The 25,454-nt window shown below is 36.0% G+C and overlaps 3 protein-coding genes across 3 annotated transcripts; 1 reads left to right on the top strand and 2 right to left on the bottom strand.

Moving 5' to 3' along the window:
- Nucleotides 1-67: 67 nt before the first annotated feature.
- Nucleotides 68-1,776, top strand: LOC109113570 (gremlin-1-like). The gene is made up of 2 exons (XM_042777821.1): nt 68-238; nt 615-1,776. Exon 2 carries the CDS (start codon nt 616-618, stop codon nt 1,141-1,143), a length of 528 nt encoding a protein of 175 aa, XP_042633755.1. The 5' UTR covers nt 68-238; nt 615; the 3' UTR covers nt 1,144-1,776.
- Nucleotides 1,777-1,801: 25 nt separating this feature from the next.
- On the bottom strand, nt 1,802-16,742 carry LOC109044916 (formin-like). Its single transcript, XM_042777820.1, has 17 exons — nt 16,007-16,742; nt 15,707-15,812; nt 14,072-14,133; nt 13,017-13,682; nt 11,271-11,411; nt 10,493-10,580; nt 9,851-9,912; nt 9,141-9,229; nt 8,822-8,951; nt 8,472-8,618; nt 8,243-8,302; nt 7,660-7,780; nt 5,015-5,107; nt 3,604-3,655; nt 3,369-3,518; nt 3,086-3,167; nt 1,802-2,296 (listed from the first exon to the last, which is right to left on the bottom strand). The coding sequence occupies exons 1-17, from the start codon at nt 16,622-16,624 to the stop codon at nt 2,252-2,254; spliced, it is 2,712 nt and encodes a 903-aa protein (XP_042633754.1). The 5' UTR covers nt 16,625-16,742; the 3' UTR covers nt 1,802-2,251.
- A 35-nt stretch (nt 16,743-16,777) lies between these two features.
- LOC122149059 lies at nt 16,778-18,656 on the bottom strand. The gene has a single exon (XM_042778328.1). It carries the CDS (start codon nt 18,023-18,025, stop codon nt 16,778-16,780), a length of 1,248 nt encoding a protein of 415 aa, XP_042634262.1. The 5' UTR covers nt 18,026-18,656.
- Between the last annotated feature and the right edge of the window lie 6,798 nt (nt 18,657-25,454).

Here is a 25,454-nt window from a genome sequence, read left to right as displayed (position 1 = left end):
TACTCTCTTGAAGCACTGGACCATCCCTAAAATGCCGTGAACGATAGAGGGGGCGTGGACTGCCCCATTCTCTTAAATGTCAGCACTCAGAACAGAGCTCCAGACCTTATTTTGACTCTGACTCTTTGAGTTCTGGATCATTTGGATCATTTGGTTTTAATCCTAGTTTGTTATACAAAGACCTTTGTGAACATAGCTGCAGTCCATGTGAAGAAGTTTGAACCATTATTAATCTGAGGTAAGTCTGCATATCTACTAGAATGTATATACATATATATTTTCAAATCACATCTGTGTGATTTTTGTGAAATGTTTATAGAAATGAGTTGCCAGAGGGAATTACCAAAAAGGAATTAGTAGGAAATGTATATAAAATGTAAATGTTTAAATGATTCTGAACCTTATATATGCTTTGAAACATTTTAAGTTTGGAATCTGTGTTCATCTTATATATGAAATGTTTTGACAAAATAATAATAATTATATAATAATTAAAAACACTTATAAATATATATATATATATATATATATATATAATATATATATTTGTTTTTTGTTTTTTTTCCTGTATATTTGCTGACATTTAATGTTGTGTTTCTTTCTTCATGTGAAAGGATGACTAAAGACGCAATAGCTGTCATTATCGTGGTCTTGTGGCTGCTCTGCAATCCGGCGAGGATCAGGGGAACCGGGGGATTTCAAGGCGCCATTCCTCACCCAAATAAATACAGCCCAAACCAGTCTGAACAGTCACCGCAGACACCGCAGGCCAGGGGAACGGGACCGCCTTCAGTCGGGGACGAGGTGCTGGACTCCAGCCAGGAGGCTTTACACGTAACGGAGCGCCGTTACCTCAAACTTGACTGGTGTAAATCGCAGCCGCTGAAACTGATGATCTACGAGGACGGGTGCCAGCCGCGCGCCATCTTCAACCGCTTTTGTTACGGACAGTGCAACTCTTTCTACATACCTCGGCACGTTTATCAAGAGGACAGTGCGTTTCAGTCGTGCTCCGTTTGTAAGCCAAAGAGTTTCACTACCGTGACTTACACCCTCACCTGTCCCGGGCAAACTCCCAGCACTAAGAAGAAGCGCGTGCGCCGCGTGAAACAGTGCCGCTGTACTTCTGTTGACTTGGATTAAACTGGCTGACGTCAAAGTTGTAGGCTTCTTCTGTATGTTTGTCTGAAAGTCACAAATTCCTATAGCTGAATAATGTAGGAGCATGATCGATTTGTTTCCTCCATTAGTTCTTCAGTCATCAAAATGTGACCTTTTATATTGTGAAGAAATACAATTGATGCAATTAAATGTACAAGTTGGATAAGTTATAATACTATAAAATAGTGACATTAAAATATGCTTATATTATTATATTCTCCACTGTGTGGAGCAAAATTTGCGCATTGATGCAAATAGCTTGTTTTGTGGCTTGATTTGTAATATAGGATACATTACATACATATTAGGCTATGGGTGTAAATAAGCAAGTTTTTTCTCTCTTTTTTCAAATCCATTCTATCATATTTTTTCCTGGTCTTTATACAATACTGCAATGTAAAACGAATGTAGTGTCAAGTTTCAGCCTTTTTAATCAATTGATGAAGAAATTCTAGGTGAACAAACATTACAGAAAATAAGTTGGATGCATGGAAAATTGTTTTTGTATTAATGGAAACTTTTACAGTGTTGCATTTATTGTAAAAGGAACAATATTACTGTGATTAAATGGCAACAAGATGTGAAGCAACATAACGGTCATCAATAAAAACGTGATGTTTATCAAAATAAAACTGATAGGGTAGTTTAATATTATATTTTTTCACATGTACATTATCTTTGTTTTGTAATATTCTGTATTGATTAAATGACCTTACAAAATTACTCAACTTTGTTACTCAATATACAAAATAAAGGTACTGCCTTTTCCAAGTCAAATATCGAGATTGCTTTTTTCAACCCTTAATTGTTTAGACTGGTGAAAATCCCAGAACATATAGATCTAACTTGCAATATAAACATTTCTTAAATGTTTCTCCTTTTGAACAGCATTCATTCATATCTGAAACAATGTCAAAGGGACTTTTGGTGATTGATTTGTTGTTGGGTTTTACACAGGATCCACTACACTGACAGACAGGCTATCATCCGCACACAAGCAGGTGCACTTCATTCTAACCCTGCCAAAAATGCAAGTTCCTGGGTCATATAAATAAATGTATCTGGTCCTCATTGGAAATGGCAGAGGGGATTAGCTGGTGGTCAGACTTGCTTCTTTAAGACGCAATCTCTCTTTCTGAAATATGCAGAAATATGCATCATTATGAAGTCCTAAGCTGTGCATGAATTTTGTAGTATAAGGGATTAGTTCACCCCAAAATTTTCTGAAAATTTACTGAACCAGGCCATCCAAGTTATACTTGACCTTGTTTCTACAGATTTTAAGAAGTTTATCATTACATCTTGCTCAGCAATGGATCCTCTGCAGTGAATGGGTGCCAGTGGAATGAGAGTCTAAAAAGCTGATAAAAACTTAGCAATAATCCACAAGTTATTAACATGACTCCAGTCCATTAATTAAAGTCTTGTGAAGTTAAAAGCTGTTTGTAATAAACAAATGAAATATTAAGGCGTTTTAACTTTAAACTTTTAACTTTATGGATTATGGTCCGAAGTGACGGTCTTAATGATGGATTTGTTTCTTAAAAACACGCAGCAATTTACTTCACAGGACATTAATTGATGGACTGGAATCATGTGGATTATTATGATGTTTTCATCAGCTGCCTAAACTCTCATTCTGATGGCACCCATTCACTGCAGAGGATCCATTTGTGAACAAGTGATGCAATGATAAAGTTCTCCAAATCTGTTCTGATGAAGAAACTCATCTACTTCTTGGATGGCCTGAGGGTGAGTAAATTTTCAGCAAAATTTCATTTTGTGGGTGAACTATTCCTTTAATAAGACAGATGTTCAGAAAGGTTTTAAAAACCTGATTCATTAAAGTACAATAGTCACTAGTGTTTGAACCACTTATCAATCTGCCACTCACACCTCAGCAAGAATGAAGGCAGACTCTTACCAGTCCATTCGCATGTGCCTTTCTGGTCTCAATCTTCTTCTCTGTTGTCATGCTGTGCACTGACTGTTGGGCCTCTTTGATTCTGAAGTCAAAAAGAGCACAGATTGTATTTTACGTAAGCGTAATGTAATGTAAATGTTTTAATGCTGAAATTCACTAAAAACAACAACCGCCAGTGAAAAAGTTACCATTAACTAATTTATCACACTGTGCGGTTGGTCAGAGCAGTTTTAAAGCACAAATTATGATACTATAGATTATCAAGATGATATTAACTTCTCACCTCTCTTTGGATATGACCTTGTTCTCTCTCTTCCATCTGATCTTGAAATCATTGCAGAATTCAAACCAAAGTGTGAAAACATGGCCAGGCACAATCTCTTGCTCTCCGGAACGTGGCTTCAGTCCAAAGTACTCCACTAGGTCAGAGAAGCTGAGGAAGGAAAGACATGAGGCAAAGCTGGAGATAATGTCAAAAATGTTTATGAAGTTAGCATTTTTTTTGAGTGATGTGCTACCTTTTATGTGCCGATATCACTTGATGTTCCACAGTAATTAGCTCTGTTTGTGCTGTAAAATGAAAAATGTATATCAACAATTAGCCAATTAGGACATTTGCATTTATATTAGATCATAATCAGTACCACGGTCAATATTAAGAGCCAATATCTCTTCTATTACTTTAGGATCTTAATTTTTCCTCTTTAAAGGAATACTCCACCCCAAAATAAAAATGTTGTCATTAATCACTTACCCCCATGTCGTTCCAAACCTGTAAAAGCTTTGTTTGTCTTCGGAACACAATTTAAGATATTTTGGATGAAAACCTGGAGGCTTGAGACTGTCCCATAGACTGCCAAGTAAATAACAGTGTCAAGGCCCATACGATGATATGGAGAGACACAGAAGAGACCGCTGACGAAGGATTTATTGAATAAAGTCGTTATTTTTCTTTTCTTCGCTTACAAAAGGTGTTCCCGTCGCTTTATATAACCCAGATTGTACGTCTGATGGCAGATGGAGTATTCTGACGACGACTTTCATACCTTTTTATGGACCTTGACACTGTTTTTTACTTGGCAGTCTATGGGACAGTCAGAGGCGTCCCGGTTTTCATCCAAAATATCTTAAGTTGCGTTCCGAAGACGAACTGAGCTTTTACGGGTTTGGAACGACATGGGGGTAAGTGATTAATGACAAAATTTTCAATTTGGGGTGGAGTATCCCCTTAACAGCAATAATGCACTGCTCTGTCATTCATACTACAAACAGCATTATTATAGCCTTTCTACAAGGGCCTCAAAGACAATGTTGAAACTCCTTTACTAAGAAGTCTGCTCCATTGCCAAAGTCTCACTGATTCCTATCTCTGCGTCTGTCTTCTGAACCTGACCAGCTATCTCACACAGGTACGGAGTCACAGACACTTATCAGGTCCCCAAAAGGGCACATGGCAGATATTCTTCATGACTGCAGGATGTGTGGTGTCTTATCTGTGTAGCAGAGACAATCAAATAATTGTAGTAGGAAGAATGTGAGGAAAGGAAAAGCTTTGGTGCTATGTACATAACATAAACATGTATATAAATATATACATAAACTACAAACAGAATAACTTTTATTTCTCTAGTTCACTACAGCTAGTGTTGTCTTGTCCAGCTGTACTGTAAATGTAAATGACAGCAAGTTTATATCTCTATATATCTGCCTCTATGATCTGCAAAACAAAACAATCCTGTATACAATCTCAGCAAACTTTTGTACTCCTTTCCATCAATCATCTAGAGAGGCAGGTCATCTCAGAGACCAACTAGATGTTATATCTGAACAAGGTAGACAAGAGGGATTGAAGAATAGAAGACTTAAAAACTACAGCTCCTCTTCTAAAAGGTAATGGGGGCTAATCTCATGCATCTTAGCATAGCTCACCGTTGGCAATGAAACATTCCATTTTCTCCTTGAAGGGATGTATGTGCTCATGAGATGAGTTGGTACACACAGTTAGGACATCCTTTTCACAAACTGTACGAGACAAAAACAATAACATTGGGTTAGAGTAAAGTCCCCAATCAGGTCCAATTTGAGAAAGTCATTCATTGTAAAACAAAGTTTACACTAACTTTAACGCAATATTTTAACCAAAAATAAACAGTCCGATTTTTTTTTTTTCTGTTAGACCACCATGAGTGCTTACTTTTTCCCAATAACCTAGATCTCGAGGAATAAATGCCATTATTGGGCAAGTAGAATTTCTAAAATATTATGTTATTTGCAGATGCCTTCTCACTAGGTGATTTATATAAAGTGTACATTTATATTACATTAAATGTAATGTAAATATATATGAAAAAATGGATTAGGCAAAATACCGTCAAATTCTTGAGGAAAATCTGCTGAAAGATTTCTGAAGGATCATGTGACACTGAAGACTGGAGTAATGACTGCTGAGAATTCAGATTTGCCATCACATGAATATATTACTTTTTAAAATATATGAAAATATAAAACAGTTACTTTAAATAATAATAATAATAATATTTCAAAATGAATATATTATTATTATTATTATTATTATTAATACATGTTTTACTGTATTTTTGATCAAATAAAACATATTATTGGTGAAACCAATACACATTTTAATAAAAACATATTTTAAATATAATGTATGTGGTCATGTTGGTCACTCTTGCCACAATTTGGAGTGCATTTTTTGTAAAAAATGTTTTATCAGAAATCAACCAGCTTCAGCAACTTCAGCTTAAGATGGTTTTATCAAGCCATATGAAATCAGAGCTACTGTCATCAAAGCCATTAGCACATAACTGATTACTTGCAGATGAAATTAAATAGCTTTCGGCTGATAAAGCAAATTCTGTTAGTGCCTTAATTACGACATCACCGCAGTGAATTATGCCGATTACATCTGTAAAAACAATGATTACAGTAAATTGATTTTGATTATGAGCAGTTAATGTGAAAATGTGCAAGATGAGGGAATTTCCAAAGTCTAAAAACAAGTTGAGCGACAGCATTCTACTGTAGGTATGTGTGATATTGTACTCTATATGTAACTGTGACAAGCTAATTAGAGTAATTGCCTTGTGTTATAAACAAATGAGAATAGTTACAAACTATCCCTTTAAACCCTTTTTGTTTGCAATTGTTTCTAACCTACCGCCTCTAACCAAAGAACAAGAAAACACAAAAGAGCTGAAGCTCCACCTGTGACAGAATCAGAAGTTATCAAATGTCTTTTTCTCTGGGTAAGATCTCAGTTTGTTCACCGTCCAATCAGAGGATCAGAGGAGCCAGTCTCCTGCCTCAGTCATAATACACCCTGATGGGAACCCAGGACTGTTGGACATGCTCCATCTGCATCTCACTCCAGATAAGGCTACACACACTACTGTTTTCATTAAGCATTTGTGTAAACTGTGAACACAACTGGCAATGACGAAGAAGTTGTGTATCTTTCCCACAGCATTTCTACAAGAAATATCAATTAATTACAGTCTAGCTTGATTAGGTCCTTATATATAAATATAGTTTCTGCCATAGCGGCTCATAGTTACATTCAGGTTTTCTCAACAGTGCACTGTGGCGAGCCAAACCACAATCACAAAGAGATCAAAAAGATGTCTGAAACGCAAACCAGATGAATCAGCTGTGGAGACGGAGAGCATTAGATGTGCTTCATAATGTTGTCATAATTGTCTCTGGAAAATAAAATCACAGGGACATTCCCTTTTTGTGTAGGCACACAGTGACTAATTTGATTAGTGCAGCACTTTCTTGCTCCGCAGAATAACATCGCAGACAAATGCGGTCACCTTGAGCAGCCAAAACCTCATAGGGCCATAAGTAATGCACCCAAGACACCAAAAATCGAACAAACACAGCACAAGAAAACAAAAAAACAAAGACATGATTCTCTCGCAGTCATGAGGGGAGTTCAAACAGCAGGAAAAAAAAAGGGAGAGCGCGATGGGCCAGATTTGGCAGTCTCTCCGTCGCCCGATAAGAAAGGCTTGTTGAAAGGTAAAGAAAAGAATCTCTGACACACATCTGCAGGGCCACACTGAACTCGGACTGATACAGTGTAGCACGAGAACGGCAGTGCATCTCTGTGCAGATAAAGCTCATCCCACCGGCGATAAGCTGCTCCTCTCTCAGATTACATAAGCGCCAAAGCACTGTAGCCTTTGGCCCCTCCGACGGAGCTAAAGAATCACACAATGCCAGAAGCATCTGATGGGCAGGATTAAAGTCATATCTAAAAGGCGCCAGGGCAAAATCACATAGACTCCACTTCGTCTCTGCATCTGTACGTGCACATGATGTTCATACGCAAACATGTCTGTATATTCCACCTGATCTAATGTCATTTAATAATGAGTTGTTGCTAACAGATGCTGTAAAGTCTTCAGGATTGAGCTGGAGCCATGTTGCAGGATTGTAGTCATTCATCCACCCAAACCCATGTAATCTTGCTTCTTTTGAAGCTATAATAAATCAGTGGCATGCTAAAATCGTTTTTTGAAGCCCTTGAAGTGTTTTTTGGTAATTCTTACCTGTCAGATCTCTGTTGATCTTCTTGAGGTCCTTTGAGAGGTCATCAAACTTCACTTGAGAGGATTGGAAAACGTCTTGAGGTTCGGGCAAAGGAAAGATGCTCTTTTCTGTCCCAGCATTCTGAAGAGATTTAAGGGTCAGTGACATAAAAAAGAGAAGACTTAACCCCCCCCCCCCCAAAAAAAACAATAATAAATAATCCCACACTTTTGAACAGTACTGTACATTTTTATTCATGTAGGTTTCAAAAACCATTTTTAAGAAAAAAGAAAATTCATTGAAAATTCATTTTTCTTCATTTTGATATCATGACGACAGCACCCTGATTTTTTAAAATCTAAATTTATTTTAATTTAGAAATTGAAAACTTTGCATTTTATTATATTCAAGTCATTGTATGCGTGAATTGCATTTCTCGTGTATCACTAAATATATCAACAGAAAATAAATAAAAAATTTAATTAATAGAAAATTGAGTCATGTCATTGACCCTGAAAATAATACGACCAGAAGTGTGCAGATGTGCACTATGCAAAATAAAACATTGCATGTGATGTGAATAATTACATGTTCATGCTTTACCTTATCAAGGTGACGCAGATAGTAGGAAACAATGTAGTCCAACAGACTCATGTGGTTTTCCTGTAGATTTATAGATAATTATGACAAAAACGTGCATCATCTTGTAAAAAACTGCTAGCAAAAAGAAAAAACAAACAAATTGAGGCTCTATCAAACCTCAGTGTGTTTGTGTGCAGCTAGGGCCTTCACAGTGTCAAACATGGGCTCATGAAATTGAGAAAAATGTTACCCTGCTCTTGACGTCTTTAAGTTTGGGAAGAATCTCAAATCCAAAGCCGTCAGCCTGTCCTCGAGCTCTGCTGCCTCCATTCATGTAGTTTCCCAGAGCAAGCACCAGTCCCATCACCTCCCTCACGCTCTCTTTCTCCAAAAGATACTAAAACACATCAATGTGTATTTGTGCATTTATCGCTCGTCATAATGGAGATGTTGGAGACAAAGCATGCACTTAGACCTCACTTGAATAAACGGCAGCTGCCCGAAGGGCTGTTATTTGACTGTTAAGAATGCCAGCATTGATACTTTATCAAATGTTTAAAAATATCTGAGGTCTGACCCCTTTGAAAAGTGCCTTTGTACCTTACAGACGTGGAGAATAATCTCGGTCTTGCACTGTATGGAGGCAACAGCATCAGTGAACTTCGACTGAAAAATTAAACAGTGAACTCGACTGGAAAACTCAGGGATCTGGGAGAGTTCATACAGGAACCTGTCAAGGAAAAGCAATGAATATCTGTCAACCTTGAACACACTACTCTGTCTTTGTCTGTCCTCAAATGAAGGAACCTTAGAGAAATATACATTGCAAAAAGTGCCCTTGTAAGTGGCAACTGATGTATCAGTAGTCACTAGCTGCATAAAAAAGCGAGTTATCTGGTGTGTTTCTGGAATATCTCACTGTTCAGGCTTGTCCAGTAGTTTGACCTGCTCCTCGTCTGAGGTTTCATAGTGTTTCTTAATCTTCTCTAACTCCTCGGGCTGAGCTCTCTGGGAGAAACAGAACAGACGCATTCATATGACAACTGACCAATGATACGCACATAAACTTATGAAACCACACAGGAACTATCAATTATTTAGTTACGCTGGAACTGGAACTACAGCGAAAAAGCAGGGTGATACAGAATCTGCAGTCTTTATGTGCATTTTCTGTAGTGATTTTTCTGAGAAATGTGAGTGGAATGGATTTAAATACAGCAAATATGTCATCAAACATATTTAAAAGAATATGTTTGGTTCATTACAAGCTAAATTTAGTTGCTTTCTAACCTTTCTAGCCTTGTCACCATGACAACATGCAACATAAACCCTAAAATGACTGTAAAAATGGTTACACAAGAATAATTACTGTGCTTTATATAAAATTATAATCTCCATGTGTCTGCTTTTAAATCCTACAAACAATGGCCTCATTCACTTTTATTGTAAACACCTCATCATATCCTCCATTTTTGCTGTTTTTAAAGAAAACTAGAGAAAGGGGTGCAGGATAATGCAGAACTTTGCGAATGATGGCTGTTCAAATTCTGTACAAAACTACTGTTTCGGAGGCTGGGATTCACCGTGGGCCTGTGCATAAGTAAATTTCCAGTGTGGCAGGGTACTTACATTTTCATACAGGGCTTCAATAGCATCCAAGTCAACCACAGAATTGTCCAGAGTCAAAACAGCTGTGTAAGGAAGAAGTATTAGCTTGTAGACAAGAAGACTGATTAGTTCTTGGACATGTGCATGTCATGGACATGATATGTGAATGTAAAAGTCGCTAAATATATATTTGAGAGCTTTTTTCCTGAAGGAATTCACTGCTCAATTTACTAAAGCCATCAAAAAACATCTGCCTGTCTGACTCTGTTAAGCCAAGCTGTGATGACTTCAAGATTGTCAACGTGAAAAGTATACGTTTAGTAAGTAGGACTAATGTACACACCATAAATGTGGAGAACCCAAAGAATATTTCTAGTGGTAAACCACAAGACAAGTTTATTTAACGAACATACAGCCAATTTATCCTTAATAAGAGCTGGAGCCAATCACATTGTTGCAAGACATGTCTCTATATACAGAATTATTTCAACATCATGTCTTAGCTTGCCTTTCGCTATCCAGGCCACACAAATATGTATCATTTTAACATGTCTGTTTATTATTAGTGGAGAAAAAATGAGTCTGGATAGAATAAAATGACACTCTGCTGAGCTGGTGGTCGAGTATTTCTCAGCATATATGAGGCTGTTCTGTGTGATTTACCTTGCTGGATGTCCTTCATCTCCAGATGGAGACTTGAGATTAGGATGCCCACAGCCTGAGAGCGCTTGCCATCCAGTAATTTAATGACCTAAAAAAGTTTTTGAAAAATCCACATTCACAAGACAAACCCTAGCACAGAATAGCATTTCACTTAAAAATGACTTAAATCAGAAGTTAAGTGCATTCTGCTTACTCTACCATACGAACACAAGGTCGCATGGACTCACACTTGTATTATGCAAAAGTGGAATGAATGAATAACAAAAGAACCTTTGGGAAATTCCAAACTTCCATTATAAAATCAGCCGGCCAAAGGTAACAATGGCATGATCACATTTCATAAACAGGTTCATTTATTTCAAATGATTCCCATTTCCTATATAATTATATCAATTTCAAAGGCATTTGTGGGATGCTGATATTACACATAAGCATTTATGTAAAATTTGCAGATTGTATAAAGTGACAGCACCTGATAAATTATGTCTTTGTTTATAGAAACAATTAATTGTAATTATCAGAGGTGACTGAAAGAATGCATCAGTTATGCTAGTGTTCCAGTACTATAGAATTCGGAAACTGCTCCACCTAGTGGACACTTCTCAAATCTGCACGTTCTAAACCTATTGAGCAATGCATTATTACATTTGTGCATTTTGGCAGACACTTTTATCCAAAGCGACTTTTTTCATTAGTTAAATCAAAGCCACAACCTTGCATTTGCAATATAAATATCTATGTAATAATAATTTTTCTCATCTTCAGGCAAGAGTGGTACCTTCCTGGCTTTGGCTTTCTTCTCATAGGCTTCGGATAGGGGCTTTCTTTTGGTGGGCGATGTGGCTTTAGCAAACAGTTCCGCAAACTCATTGGTGTTTATTATCTCTGGCTGTTTCAGGGAACTCCATAGCATATTGTTTTAGAAAAGACAAACAGATGACAACAGATTTTATGTTTTTCAAATATTTGACATTTTCAACAGTTTCTGCTCAGTTTAAGGCTTATCGAGATTGAATCTTCACACTTCAGAGTCACAGAACAGACCATGACCAAAGCATTTCCTAAAACCGACATCAGTAAAAACCAAAGTTACATGAGTTATTTACTGTTGCTGGTTAACCATGCCTAAAAGCAGGAAAAGGAAAATCAACAGGGGCTCAATGTGAGCAATCTGATTTGCTAAATTTTCTCTCCCATAAAAATAATTAAGGAGCCAGGACGACGGCACACAGCTAAGCTTGACTGGGTTCGTCTTTGGCTTGACAAAATGCTCACGGAGAGAGCAGAAAGCTTTCATGAGGAGTCAAATAACATTGCAACAGCACAGAGGTGGCTGGGGAGCCGAATGCCACAGAAATCCACACCGCCACTAGAGGTCCTGGAAAGAGAGCCGCTCGGCCTGTGGCTGGCCCCTCATGCAGACAAATGTCTGCAGTGGTCTGTCTTAAACTTCCCATGAGGTCTGACAAGGGAGAGTTGAAAATGTCAGCGTCACTTGTGGACATTGTGTGTTTGAGGAATGTTAAGAACAATGGAAATGTTTATATGGGATACAGGTAAAGTGGGATGATGTATTTTTTAAGGTTTTATATTTAGTTTAGAGCAGTTATTTGCTATTTAAAAGCACATTGTGTCAAGTGTTGTTATTGTGAACTAAAACTCTTAAAATTAAGTTTTGCTAATTGAAATAAAGCTGAAATAAAATAAAATATAAATATTAGATGAAAACGTAAACTCATGAAACTTAAAAAAAATTGAAAATGAGAAATGTCTTCTTGGCAGCTAACTGAAATAAAAGAAGCTTACATTGAAGGATAACAATTACTACAACTAAAACTGAAATAAATGAAAATTGAAGCTATATAGAAATATTTAAAAATTAAATAAATGACAAAAGCAAGTATCAAAAAAAAAAGAAAACAAGATATAAAAATAAAAGCTAATTCAAAATATATATAAAAAAACACTATAATACTGTATTAACAATACTAAATGAATACAGATTGTGTCAGTGGATGAGCACTTTGTCATGATATCTTAAAACAACGCAAGTGATGGATGATCAGAAGTGTCTCATTTTACATTTTTCATTTTTGTTTGGGTCAATGACATGTATGTGTGACCAAGATAAAGAAAAGGAAAATTCTTTTAAAAATCTATTTTAAATATTTATCTGATATTTTATTTATTTTGACAGAGAGTCATGAGGGGGCTTCTTGAACATATAATTTCCTGTTTTATGTTTTTTTTTAATGCTTCTGCATGTTGAACGCACCTTGCCACTGCAGTGAAGTAATATTGTTAAAACTTACGTTTTTGAATAAGCCATAAAATGAACTAATAAATATTTCAAAAATGTAATCCCTTTAGTAAGTTTTTTTTTCATTATAATATCGAGGCATAAAAAATAAACAAAAATAAATTAAACAATAACAGAAACAACAACAACAACAACAAAAAAAAAACGGACTGCTATGTTATTGACCTGCGTCAATTAAAATATGAGGTAAGGTGAAAAGAGATACCTGTAATCTTGAATCTGTATTCGTGTCCAGTACAGCGGTTTCATTGGACAGACTGGCTCCATTGATGGTTTACTGGGGAAGATACCAACTCCAGGAGGTGGGGGATGGGGGACAGAGTGGAGGACGGGTGGTGGTGGTGGTGGTGGCAGACCACATCCTATCACTGGTGGAGGTGGTGGAGGAGGCACAGTTCCTGGCCTATCTAGTGGCTGAGCAGGAAGTGGAGGTACATTAGGAGTACAAGGACCTGTTGGTAGAGGAGGAGGAGGAGGAAGAGGAGGAGGAGGAGGGGGTGGGGTATTGTTGCTATTCATCTGTAACTGAAGTGATACAGGTGGAGGAGCTGAAGGAGGAACTGTCTTTTGTTTGCCAGTAAAGATTTTTGTTGAGTTGAGGTCAGCATTTTTAGGCAGGGGGACAAAACTCCTGCTCTGGGCTTCCTTGGCCTCCTCAGGATTGATGACGGTCTCTCTTTCTGTCTGAATACACACCGAGCGGAAGGCCCGTGGTTTGATGTTGTCTTCAGTGGACACAGCAACATCTCTGTGATCTCTGCCTCTCTCTTTGTCTCTCTCTCTTTGTAAGCTGGCAATGGTTGATTCTAGTCTGGACAGATCCTCTTCGTTCTTCTTTTGTAACCGGAAGAGCTCAAGTTTGAGGTCGGCCTGCATTAAAAAGTCCAAGCCACAGCATATAATATATTACAATTACATGATATTTAGCAGACACTTATATTATACATTTTCTATCATATATATATATATATATATATATATATATAATATATATATATATATATGATAGAAAATGTATAATATAAGTGTCTGCTAAATATCATGTAATTGTAAGCATATACTGTTGTATACTAGCAGAGGGCACAATATATATATATATTTTTGTGAAATGTTATTCTCAAAAGGAAACAAAGCATAACATTATTCAAACAAGCAGAAAGCACAAATTGTAGAAACACGCTTTTCCTGGCAGAGATTTCAAATTCTTGATGCTGTTAGTAAAATGTTCCCATAAACTTTTGTATTCGTCAGCTTCTCACCTCCAACTTCTCCACCTCTTCATTACATTCTCTTTTTAGCTGCAGAAGAGCTGCCTGATGCTCTGAGAACATAAAACAAAGACATTGTGACTAAATGTATTACAAAAACCATTAAATAGTACCAGAAACCCTATAAAACAGATCTCCGTGCCATGATGTATAAAGATATGGATTAATATGTGACCCTGGATTTTGGTGCTCAAGAAGCATTTCTTCTTAGTATAAATAATGTATACATCATCTGAAAGCTGAAAAAATAAGCTTTCCATTGATGTATGCTTTATTAGGATCGGACAATATTTGGCCGAGATACAACTATTTGAAAATCTGGAATCTGAGGGTAGTATATTTACGGTAGGGAATTTACAAAATATCTTCATGAAATATGATCTTTAAGTTCTTAGCAATGCATATTACTAATCAAAAATTAAGTTTGGTATATTTACGGTAGGGAATTTACAAAATATCTTCATGAAACATGATCTTTACTTAATATCCTAATGATTTTTGGCATAAAAGAAAAATCGATAATTTTGACCCATACATTGTTTTTTTGTAGCAACTTAAGACTGGTTTTGTGGTCCAGGGTCACATATGTATGTATACACTATACTATTCAAAAGTTTTTTTAATTTGAAAGACATCTCTTATGTTCACTAAGGCTACATTTAATCAAAAAAGTAATGCTGTGAAATATTACTACAACTAATTTTTTTTTTCTATTTTAAAATATTTTAAAAGATATTTTTGAGATGGCAAGGCTACATTTTCAGCAGCTAAAAATCCATTCTTAATATAAACACTAATAGATTTTGTTATTTTTTATTTGCTGATTTTGGTGCTCAAGAAGCATTTCTTCTTAGTATAAATATTGATAACAGTGCTGCTTAATATAAACAGTGATATATTTTGTTATTTTTTATTTACAATGACTTACAGTTGAGGAATACAAGAAGTGATGCATCATTTTACACCATTCTTTGATTAATAGAAAGTTCAAAATAACAGCATTTATTTGAAGTATAAATCTTTTGAAACATTATTGTATCATTTGCGACTTTTGATCAATTTAATGCATCCTTGCCGAAAAAATATCTTACTCTATTGTATATGAGATGAAGAATTGGACATCCATCAAATATTGCAGACGTAAAATTTCCAATAGATGGCAGTGGTGGGACTGTTATGTAGGGATGATCACTGCCTTGTCTAGCGAACCATGGGAAAAACTGTCAAGAGAACTAAATTCCTCAACTATAATCATACCAAGACATATGGCAACACTGCTCAGACTGTGTGTGCTTAGGTGTGGCTGTGGACTCCACACCCTTTAAATCTATAAGACACTGCAGTACAAGCAATGGAACTTTCAGTAAGGGGTGATCATAAAACTATATAGTATTGAATGTACACATTTATGTAATTTTCAATGGTGCAAGATTAGTAAATGCATTGCTAAGAAAACATATTGTCTTACAAGTAACAGATAATGTGACATTGAGTTGTTTCATCTGTAAGAACACATTTTGGGTGGAGGTGTATTGGAATTTGTTTGGACAGTGTAAGGCAAATATGGAATCAGAGCAAACATTTACACTTACAGCTGTTGTTTTTGATTATACAATAAGCTCTTACCAGCTTCAGTGTATTTTAGACCAATCTTTTCCTCTTCATCTTTGGGTTTCGGTGGAGGCCAAACAGTCTGGAGTCGCTTTGGGGTGTGCTCCTCACTCACCTCAGCCTATGACAAAAAACAGCCACAGTTAATGTGCATTTACCGTTTAAATATTTTGAGTTAAAGGACCTATTAAAATAAAATAACTAAACTAAAAATAAAATGATTACATTTTGTAGGTGCACATAAAATAAGACATTTTTTACATGTATTGATACTGAGATGCTACCAATAAATGCAATCATCTGTTCACTTCATACTTTGGAATCAGTAGTTTCTTTGTTGTCTGGAGACTTGCTTGAGCTCCTATCAAAGAAGGCTTTGAGGACGTCTTTGTCCCTGTTGATCTTCCTCTTTACAGTGTCCAGGTCCATGCGATTTGAAGTGTCTTTCTTGGCAGATTTAACTGTGAAGAAAGCCTTAAATGCACCTAAGGCCGTCTCCGCATTTGTAGATTTGTTTGTTTCCTCAGACTGGGGAATGGCTGGCTCCTCTACAGTTGTCTCTGGCTTTTCTGCAGGATCCTTACTGATTGGAGACAGTGGGGGGCTTGTCATGCCCTCTTGCTTTCTCTTTCCTTCCCCCTTGCTGAGGAATTGGGTAAGCTGTTCTAAGAAGTCTCCCTTGACTTCTTTCTTGTTAGACTGATCGGTAAAAAGTCCTCTTTTGGCAGGGCTTTGGGGTTGCTCTGGAGTGTCTTTTTCCTCAAGGGCTTCTTTCTTGGGGCTGAGCAGCACGGTGAAGAGGGACGACAGTTGGAGCGGGTTTTCTTTTACAACTTTAGGGGTTTGATCTGTTGTGGTCTTCTCAGTGGAAGATGAATCTGTATCTAACATGGCCTCTGCTTGTATTATTTCTTCTTCATTCTTGTTATTCATTTCTCCTTCTGTATGCACTTTTATCACCTGTTCCTCCAGCTGGATGTCTGAAGATAACAGTTCAGGTTCCAAATTAGTCTTTTTATTTAGGTCAGATGAATGGTGTTCTTCAGTGTCACAGTGGATGCCTGATTGTGGTTAGTCAGAGTGTGTTCATTTACACCACATTTGGTTCTTCTGGCATGTGTTAGATGAATGGACTTCTGCAAAATTGCTGTCTGATTCTGTGCTGCTTCCATTGCATGTAGCTTGACCATCTGCAGTCTCATCTCTCGGTTGCATCTTTTCAGTATCAACATATGATTCTGCAGAAAGATCTTCAACTTCACAATATGTTAAAGTGCTCTGAAAGTCCATGCTTGTGGATGCCTGATTGTGGTTAGTCAGAGTGTGTTCATTTACACCAGCTTTGGTTACCTCTGGAACATCTGCAGAGTTTTGAAGATTTCCATTAGGCTCTATTTTGCTCTCAACAGCAGATACTTCCTGCTGAATTTGCACTGACAAGTAATTATTGTTATTTGTGGATGAATTCAAAGACTCTGTTATTAGAAAATCAGTCAGATAATTTCTGTCAGATGGAATATTTGTACTTTGAATCACGTATGTGAGGACATCCTGACAGACTCTGTCTTTCAATGGTTCTTCCGCGGCATTCTCTCTGACAATCTTCATTGTTTCTTTGCTGCTGCTGCTGGTTTGTTCAATGTGGTCTTCTTCTCTCTCATTCTGCACAACATCAAACAGCTTCTCATTGCTGATACCTGATTCCATAACATCTCCAGATATGTCCTGATTGAGTCTGTTTTTGCTCATATCCTTATCATTGCTTTTTGAAACCAACTGCCGATCATTGTCTAAAGATCCTTTTCTGAAAACAGTAATATCCACTGTACAGAGTGCTGGGTTATCAAGTTGTTTGTCCAGTCTGTTAGCACTGTCACAGGCTGAGAACTCGCTAAGTGATTTAGATTGTGTGTCAGCTTGACCATCTGTTACATCCTGGTCAGTCTGGCATGCTGCTGATGTTTTATTGTACTTATCTGTCTGGCAGTCAACATTCAGGTCCAAATTCACTTCTTCCTTTTCTGAAGAAAAATCTATTTCATTAATTTCATTAACATTCTGATGCTCTGATCTGTTGACATGGCCCTTTGTTCTGTCTTCCTCATCATCTGTTTGTGAAGTCTTAATTATATCAAAAGCATCCACTTGATCACTGAAACCATCCTGCCTTTGAACACTATTTTTTTTATCATTAACATCTCCTTTCTCAGTCAAAGAATGAAAAGAATTCACATTTTGACTTTCCTCAGTCAGTGTTTGGAGTTCATGCTTTTCATGGTGAGTAAAAAGGTTTGTTAATTTGTCCAAAAATGAATTGATAGGCTTACTCTCCATTTCCTTCCGGGACAGTCTACAGCCTCTTTAAGATTTTATTTAGTCTGTCTGTATTCAAACAACCATATTCCACAATTGAATAAAACAGCAATCAAAGTCAAAATTCAACAATCCAGAGTTAAAACAGAAGTGTGCAAGTTTGCCGTTACAGAAAGTCCAGGTTCTTTCCATTAGCCTTCCCAAGTCTAGCCAACTCAGAATTTCCAGTGCTCATGCTGACTAATTATGAATATGAAGAAGATTTATATATTATCTTATACTGTTTTAAAATACTGTTCTGTTTTACTAAAATAATTTGAGTTTAAGTCTGGAGTGACTTTTTTGCAATGTTGTCCTTAGATGAAGTTTCCAGAATAACAGATGCCAGGAAAATGTGCATTAAAAAGCAGAGATGCTGGCTCCCATATAGGAGAGCTCAAGAAATGGAAAAAAATAAAAATAAAATCTGCAACGACATTCCAAATAGCGCCAGCATGCAGTTTGGTCCTTTTATTCCACCTTAACATTCTTTTTAGCCTCTTCATTCTTTTCCATTCTGGATTTTGTAATGTCTACTTGCTTTTAATCCGCAATTCACAACAAGAGCGCATACACCAAAATATGAAATACGCATATAGGCAGTAAGCGTTCCACCCACCTATTTTCTGCCACATGACAGGATTTCTGGTAACACACTCAGTCATCCATGAGGAAGAAGCGGCACCTCAGTACCACACCCACAAAAAAAAACAAAAAAAAATCTAGAGAAAGAAACTGTCCATACAAAACAGTCTATCCTGCTTCTGTAAGGCTGGATATCTCCTTATATCCACTTTACATTGGATAACATCACATTACTCAGTACGATTAACTTGTTAACCCCACCTACATCCTTGTTTTGTCACCTATGGTTTGATTGTATGATCTCAGATATGTCTTTTTACTACAGTTATCCACAAGGTAAGAAAAATGTAAATAGACATTCTTCACTATTGTTTTAAATAATAAACCTAATAGTAAGAAACACATTTTATTCACCTCAAATAAAACCTTTAGATAACAAAACAAATGAATTATGCTGGACACTTAAAAATATAATTGTATTATTATTATTTTTTTCCTGAATACTGCATCAAGCATGAAAAAATTGCTTTAATATTACAACTCTTAAAAAATAAAGTATGTATATTATACATAATTATTATTTTTAAAAGTTCTAAAAACTCTCATATTATACTTAACCACTTACGCACTTAATTTATTTGAACACAAAATGTACAGGTAATTTTCTGCCAGGACATTATGTGCTTTTTAAAGGATTTTTTTCTTACGATGTACAGTATTCACAATCAAGCAAACAAATAAAAATTAGGAAGAGCTAAAAGAGTGGATTTCCTTAAAATTCAGGGCTTGCAATAATCATGGGTAAAAAACATCTACTGTTTTGTGACATTAATAATACACACTAATACATAAATTAATATACAATAGTTAGTTAACTGAAAGTCTGTCACTAATAAAGAAGTATTTTCAAACACTCACAGTGCGGTCATGGTCAAAAGAGACATGTGGAGCACTGTTGACCTCATCTTCTTCACTTTGTTTTTGGACACAGAGTTGCACAATGACACATTACCAATGTGTTCACATGGCCACTTCTCATCTGCATGCACTCTGTTCTCACTCTCCTCTGTGAAAAAACAAGAACAAATTTATTCATCCTCAAATTTTAATATCCTCAAAATAACCCACCAGACAGGTGACTTTGGATTTGGACTCTACAGCACAAAATATAATAAATATGCATTAGCCAAATGATGAATGAGTCAAAGGTTATTGTCAGTTACAACTGCTAGTTCACATACAGATCACGGCACATAATTTTAAAATGAACATTTAAAAAGAGACATTTGAAAATCCACCTTCTTTCTTATTGACTTTCTTCTTTATTTCTTAGCTAACAGAAATACACAGACTGCCACACAGTGGACAGTGAAGTGTACTGCAAGTTTAAGGTAAAGTGACAGTATTGTCTTCATTCAGTTTATCTTTTGCCTCACATTTTGCTTTAATTTCAAGACAAGACAATTTCTATATATAGTAAAAATAAAAATGCAGATCCCAATAACTGGACATTCTGCAAGTGAACATAAATTTTATTAAACCAGACAAATACATGGAAAATCTTTACACAATTGATTTACTCACAGCATGATATCAAGTCCAAGAATCAATAAACCTTTTATCCATTAAATAAACAGCTGAGGGTCACTGTGCATTCTGTGAGAGTGTATAGGAGAGCTGAGATCCACTCCTCTCTCTGCAGCTCTGCAGAGCAGGAAACATTGTACAAACAATCAATGAACAGATTTCATTGAATATGCAGAAGAGAACAGGAATGTGCTGTGCAGCTGACAGTTACATAATTTTAAAAGGGCACGGGTCATAGACTACTGTCTAAAGTAGGGATAAAATCGTGTTTGTTCTTTCTATAAGATGTTACATTACTTGAAGGATTGTCATTGGGTTTGTTTTCCATCATAATTAGAAATGAAAGAATGTGTTTCAAAATGGTATCTGCTCCCTATTCTTTAAGACTGAGCAGAAACATCTGTACAAGCTCACTTGACAACATTCTTACTGACATAGAAGATATATATATCTGATTATAAAGCCTGAGCAGAAGGGATTTTATGAATCTAAATTTATGTAGGGATATAATAGTTTTTGCAAACGTTTGAAAAAAAAAAATTATATCAATACAGTCAAATACAGATGGCACTTGAGTCGCGCAGATTAGCATATACAGGCCTGTTGGTGTAAATAAATAAACATTACAAGTTTCATATAAAATGTAGGCCTATATTATAGATCTATACATACTTTTATATAGAAAAATTATTACATTCAAACTTATTACATTCAATACCCTACTCGAAAAGCCCAATATTGTAGTCTAGAAAAGTTGCAACGTTCAATTTGTAAATGTAAATAAATATAAATCACAAAATTTAACTGAAGCATTATATTCGAAGATAAATGGATTTGTATAGTAATGTACAATATGTTTTCAGCTAAACATAACGGTTAAATCTTGTGCACATTACTCCAGCAAAACTGCTTAGCAACCACTCCTGAGGTAAGCTTAAGAAAAGCTCTCCTCATTCCACGGTAAACTCCATTTTTACCTTGTTTCCCTGCAATGGCTGGTGGGTAAATTTTCTGTCCACCTGAGAAGTGATATGTTGTCGCTGTAAGGTACACTTGACACTCTTTTGCCATTTACTGTGCCATTTGGACTCAACATAGGCTACGCTTCCTGCTTTTTGTAATCTTATGTAGGTTGTTCGTTAACGAAGAAGTTACCTGACTTGACATATTAGACCACCCTATATAAGCTTATAACAAGTCTTGTAAAGACAGTTGTGACTGTTGATGTCTGACAGCCCCAGATGACTGTTTATTATGCATGTGATTTAGTTTTTCACACATCGTGATTAAACCATTAATCTTGGACAGCTCTCTAGTAGAAATGCAGAAGTAATGGCACTAGCTCCTTGCTGTGAGTCATTTTTGTAAGCTTTGGACAGCACCCCGAGGGGAGTGATGACTGATTGTTTTGTCCAGATAACAGATAGGGCCAACTGCAACTGAGTGATAGTAGTGAGAAAACAAGAACATTGTCCTCATTTAAACATTCTACTCCACTACATTCTAATTACAATTCTGCATCCTGAGTTCAAATTCATGGTTTAGGATTGCAACAGACATTCTCAATTCAATTCTTACTGAGGCACACACACACACACACACACACACACACACACACACACACACACACACAGACAGACAGACAGACAAGCCTACCGTCACACTCAAATCGTTTTGTGTGCCTCTAATCTCATTTGAGAGGGTGCAGGCTTGACTCATCTTCAGGATGCCATTTCCAGTAAAGCTCGTGGGATCGGAACATTAACAGCTGGCTGTTGGGCTGAAACTGCTGCTACTGTGAAACGTGAGAGTCTTAACAAAAAGCAGCAGGTAGCCACATTCACATTGCTGTCTCTACATCCTGTATTCATATGGGGACTGTGCATTGTACACATGCCTAAAAGGAATTTAAATAAGGTTAAAGGACTTAGGCCTGTCACCGCAAAATCAATAAAGTGACTAGATGTTGCTGTATAAAGCAATATAAATATCATTCTAAATAAGCAATTTCACACAAGATTGATTGCACACCCATATGTCATGGTCTGTTCAGCATGCTGCTTATAACAGAAGATAGGTCACAAGCCTGAAGAATTAGCTGACTAGCTTTATCAGGAACAGAGCGTCTTTACAGCCAGTAGATGAACAGGTGTAAGTACAACAACAAATCACAAAATCTCATTACCAATGTGTTTTCAAACAGGCATCTGTATTGAAAGATGCTCCCAAGAGATACTCAAAGGATTCTATGTAATGTTAGCCACAACCACTAGTTAGCCAGAAGATACTTTTAACTTTTTTGACTAATTCTTCATTCTTTATCATTTTCCCTTTTTAGGCAAGTTGGGCATTGCTTTAACAACAACAGGGAGATCAAAAATCGAATACATTTGCAATCTTTCCTGCCTCATTTATGTTGCATTTTAATGTTCATATTCCTAAAAAAAAAAAAAAAAAAAAAAAAAAAAAATGTCAAGCACAATCAGTTAACAGACTACAGACCCAGACTATAATTTTTCATTCTTTGACCCCTGAAATCATATGATCGTTTGCAAACTACAGAAGTATCAAGGCTGAGACAGCATGCATCAGGGTTTTGAATTGCAGGTATTCAGTTTTTCAGCATCTCACCCGTGTTAATCTGTATCATGACAACCATCACAAGGTTTAGGTTTAGCATTCCTATCCACCTCAGTAATCACAAGCTCTGTGAGAAGTAAAATACTTCTGATAAAAATATGTGCACACTTTTCTGAAGCTGAAGAAGCATTGCATAAGGCATTACGTGATGCTACACATCTTAATCTTGCCTCTTTAGTGCCATGAATTTGCTAAATGAATGTAAATGACAGTAAAGCATTCTATTACTTTTGAATTCAAGAAATTCTAAATATGCTGTTCTATAAAATATAGAAAATTATGAAAATGATATTATATATCATTTTTGAAAGAACTCTCTTACCCAGGCTGCATTAATTTGATTAAAAATACAGTGAAAACAATAATATTGCGAAATATTATTACAGTTTAAATTAGTATTATTATCCATTATTCTTATTATTCTTAGTATTATTCTTATCATCCATGTTGAAAACAGTTGTAGTTGTCTAATCGAGACCCTTGTGCTCATTCATCAACGGTCCCACCTCCTTCTTGCCAGAACTAATCAAAGCTTTACCCTTAAGAGCTGCCCCTGAATTCTTAACAGAGCTCAGACCGTTAATGACTGTGAGAAACTTAGTTATCTGTTTTTTCTCTCTGATTAGTTTGTAAAACTGAAGAACAGTGCTGCTGCCCTCCATGAGAGCCTGCTTGCTTATTAGAGTGTTCACCATTATAAGGGTCTTACTAAGAAAGTAAAGATCAAAATAAGTTAACTTTATTATTTTAAATTATAACATAGCATTTGACAAATATATTTGATATAATTATATATACACTGCTGTTCAAGAGACTGTGGTCAGTAAGTTTTTTGGGGAAATGTTCTTATATCTGCAATTTGTTAAAATTGAAACTTTATGCTGATTTTAGTTTTGACTACAGCTGCATTAATTTAATGCGCACTTGTGTCTTGCCTTAAGAAAGGCAAAAATTAAAGTAGTTGCTAGCAGATTGCAAAATAAAGCAAGTGAAAATCTTTATAAAACCCACAACCAGTGCTCTAATATCAGTAATCTGGAATGAAAATTGTAATTCTTACCATAATCCACTGCTGGTTTTCTGGTATTCATTCGAACTGTAGTCTGTCCCATGTGTGTTTCCTATATTGTCCTCTCTGGCTGAGATTGACAGATAACTGTTAAATCAACACTGACTCTTGTACAGTCATCATACAAGATCTGAGGTCAGTGTTACAGTATTCTGTAAAAAAATAAAAACAAGCTGGAAGGATACAGATGGGATAAATATTTTATGAACTGGACAAGCAGTCAATAATGTTAATTATTATCTTTTTCAAGAAAATCAAAATGTTTAATATTTACAAAATCTGTGTTTTTGGAGACATGATCAAGCAGGAGAAATGAATGATCATGATAGCGTGCCACGACAGCCTGTTGGCACACAATCTAGTGGAGCTGCACTGTGTCTCTACCCAGTAATGAATTTTGGGATCCAGCGAATGCTGTTGGCTGCCAGATGGAGCTGTTACACCAGACTTTCATCTGAGACTCTGTCAAACCTGTAGAACCAAGAGAATGCTGCCGTGGCATTGGTAGTCAAGCGTTCAGATAAATCTAGCATAAAATGCTATATTATTCAGCTGAATACGTCTCATATTTGAGATGCATGTCCTCAGAAACTTATTGTTTCTTAAACGTCTATTTTAAATATCTATTTTATTTCATCTTATTTTTTTTTTGATGTTTTTAAGTGTTGTCTAAATATATATGTATTAGTAACCTGTTCTTGTTTATTATAATATTATATTTTGTTTATTAATATTACTGCTATTTTACTGTTCCTGTCACTTCACTGATGATGTAGCAATTTTGTATGTAAAGTAGCCTAATTATGCCAATTATGTACTTTAAAATTGAGAATTAAAATGCTTCTCATATTTGAGCTATTCCCTCAGAAACGTGATGTTCATTTATGTTTTGTTGAATGTCTATTCCATTGTCTTTTGTTTTATTGTAAGGGTTGTCTATTCCTATATTAGTAGGCCTAGCCTATTCCTGTTTTATTTGATTTTATAAGATTACAGCTAGGTCTATTTTATTTTTTGTTTACCTTTTACATTTTGTTTTTTATTTTTCGTTATTAATTTATTATATATTTGTTATCAACATTATGTTTTATTACTGGCACCTTTTTATTCGCTTTTCTTATATTTTTCTCCAAAACGTAGGGTAATGATTCACATCTAGGCCTATATTTTTTAACTTGAGCCAATGAAAAATAAATAACTTGCCCTTAGGCAATTTTTTTTTAATTGGATGAATGAAACACTTTTTTCAGTGTAATAATGATATTTTTCAGTGTAGATTCAGTCTTTCTTCGTGGTCATAACCAAGTAAAATGCAGTTAGCAAAATTCTCAGTTGAATGGTTTGTATAACAACGTCCCGGTGGCTTTAATGAAGCAAAAAAGCGTTTACAGCGTCACTCCTTCTCATATTCAACCTGTTAACCCTGCTTGTGACAGACGTTTAATATTGCAGTATGACAGTCTTTTTACATGCTGACTTAACCCATTCATATTTTCCGTTCGATTGAAAGTGCATCAGCTCAGGTGATGC

Source organism: Cyprinus carpio, chromosome A20 (assembly GCF_018340385.1).
Source record: "Cyprinus carpio isolate SPL01 chromosome A20, ASM1834038v1, whole genome shotgun sequence".
Taxonomy (NCBI): Eukaryota; Metazoa; Chordata; class Actinopteri; order Cypriniformes; family Cyprinidae; genus Cyprinus; species Cyprinus carpio.
The sequence above is the reverse complement of the archived record's forward strand: the minus strand, read 5'-3'. Positions and strand labels throughout refer to the sequence as shown.

Excerpts from the sequence above, each read along its gene's own strand:
- LOC122149059 (XM_042778328.1), bottom strand. The coding sequence starts at position 18,025 with ATGGAGAGTAAGCCTATCAATTCATTTTTGGACAAATTAACAAACCTT.
- LOC109044916 (XM_042777820.1), bottom strand. The coding sequence starts at position 16,624 with ATGAATAACAAGAATGAAGAAGAAATAATACAAGCAGAGGCCATGTTA. Across the intron at positions 8,619-8,821 it reads TTATTCTCCACGTCTGTAAG|TATCTTTTGGAGAAAGAGAG; the intron begins GTACAAAGGCAC and ends GATGTGTTTTAG. Across the intron at positions 3,656-5,014 it reads GGAATGTTTCATTGCCAACG|CACAAACAGAGCTAATTACT; the intron begins GTGAGCTATGCT and ends TTCATTTTACAG.
- LOC109113570 (XM_042777821.1), top strand. The coding sequence starts at position 616 with ATGACTAAAGACGCAATAGCTGTCATTATCGTGGTCTTGTGGCTGCTC.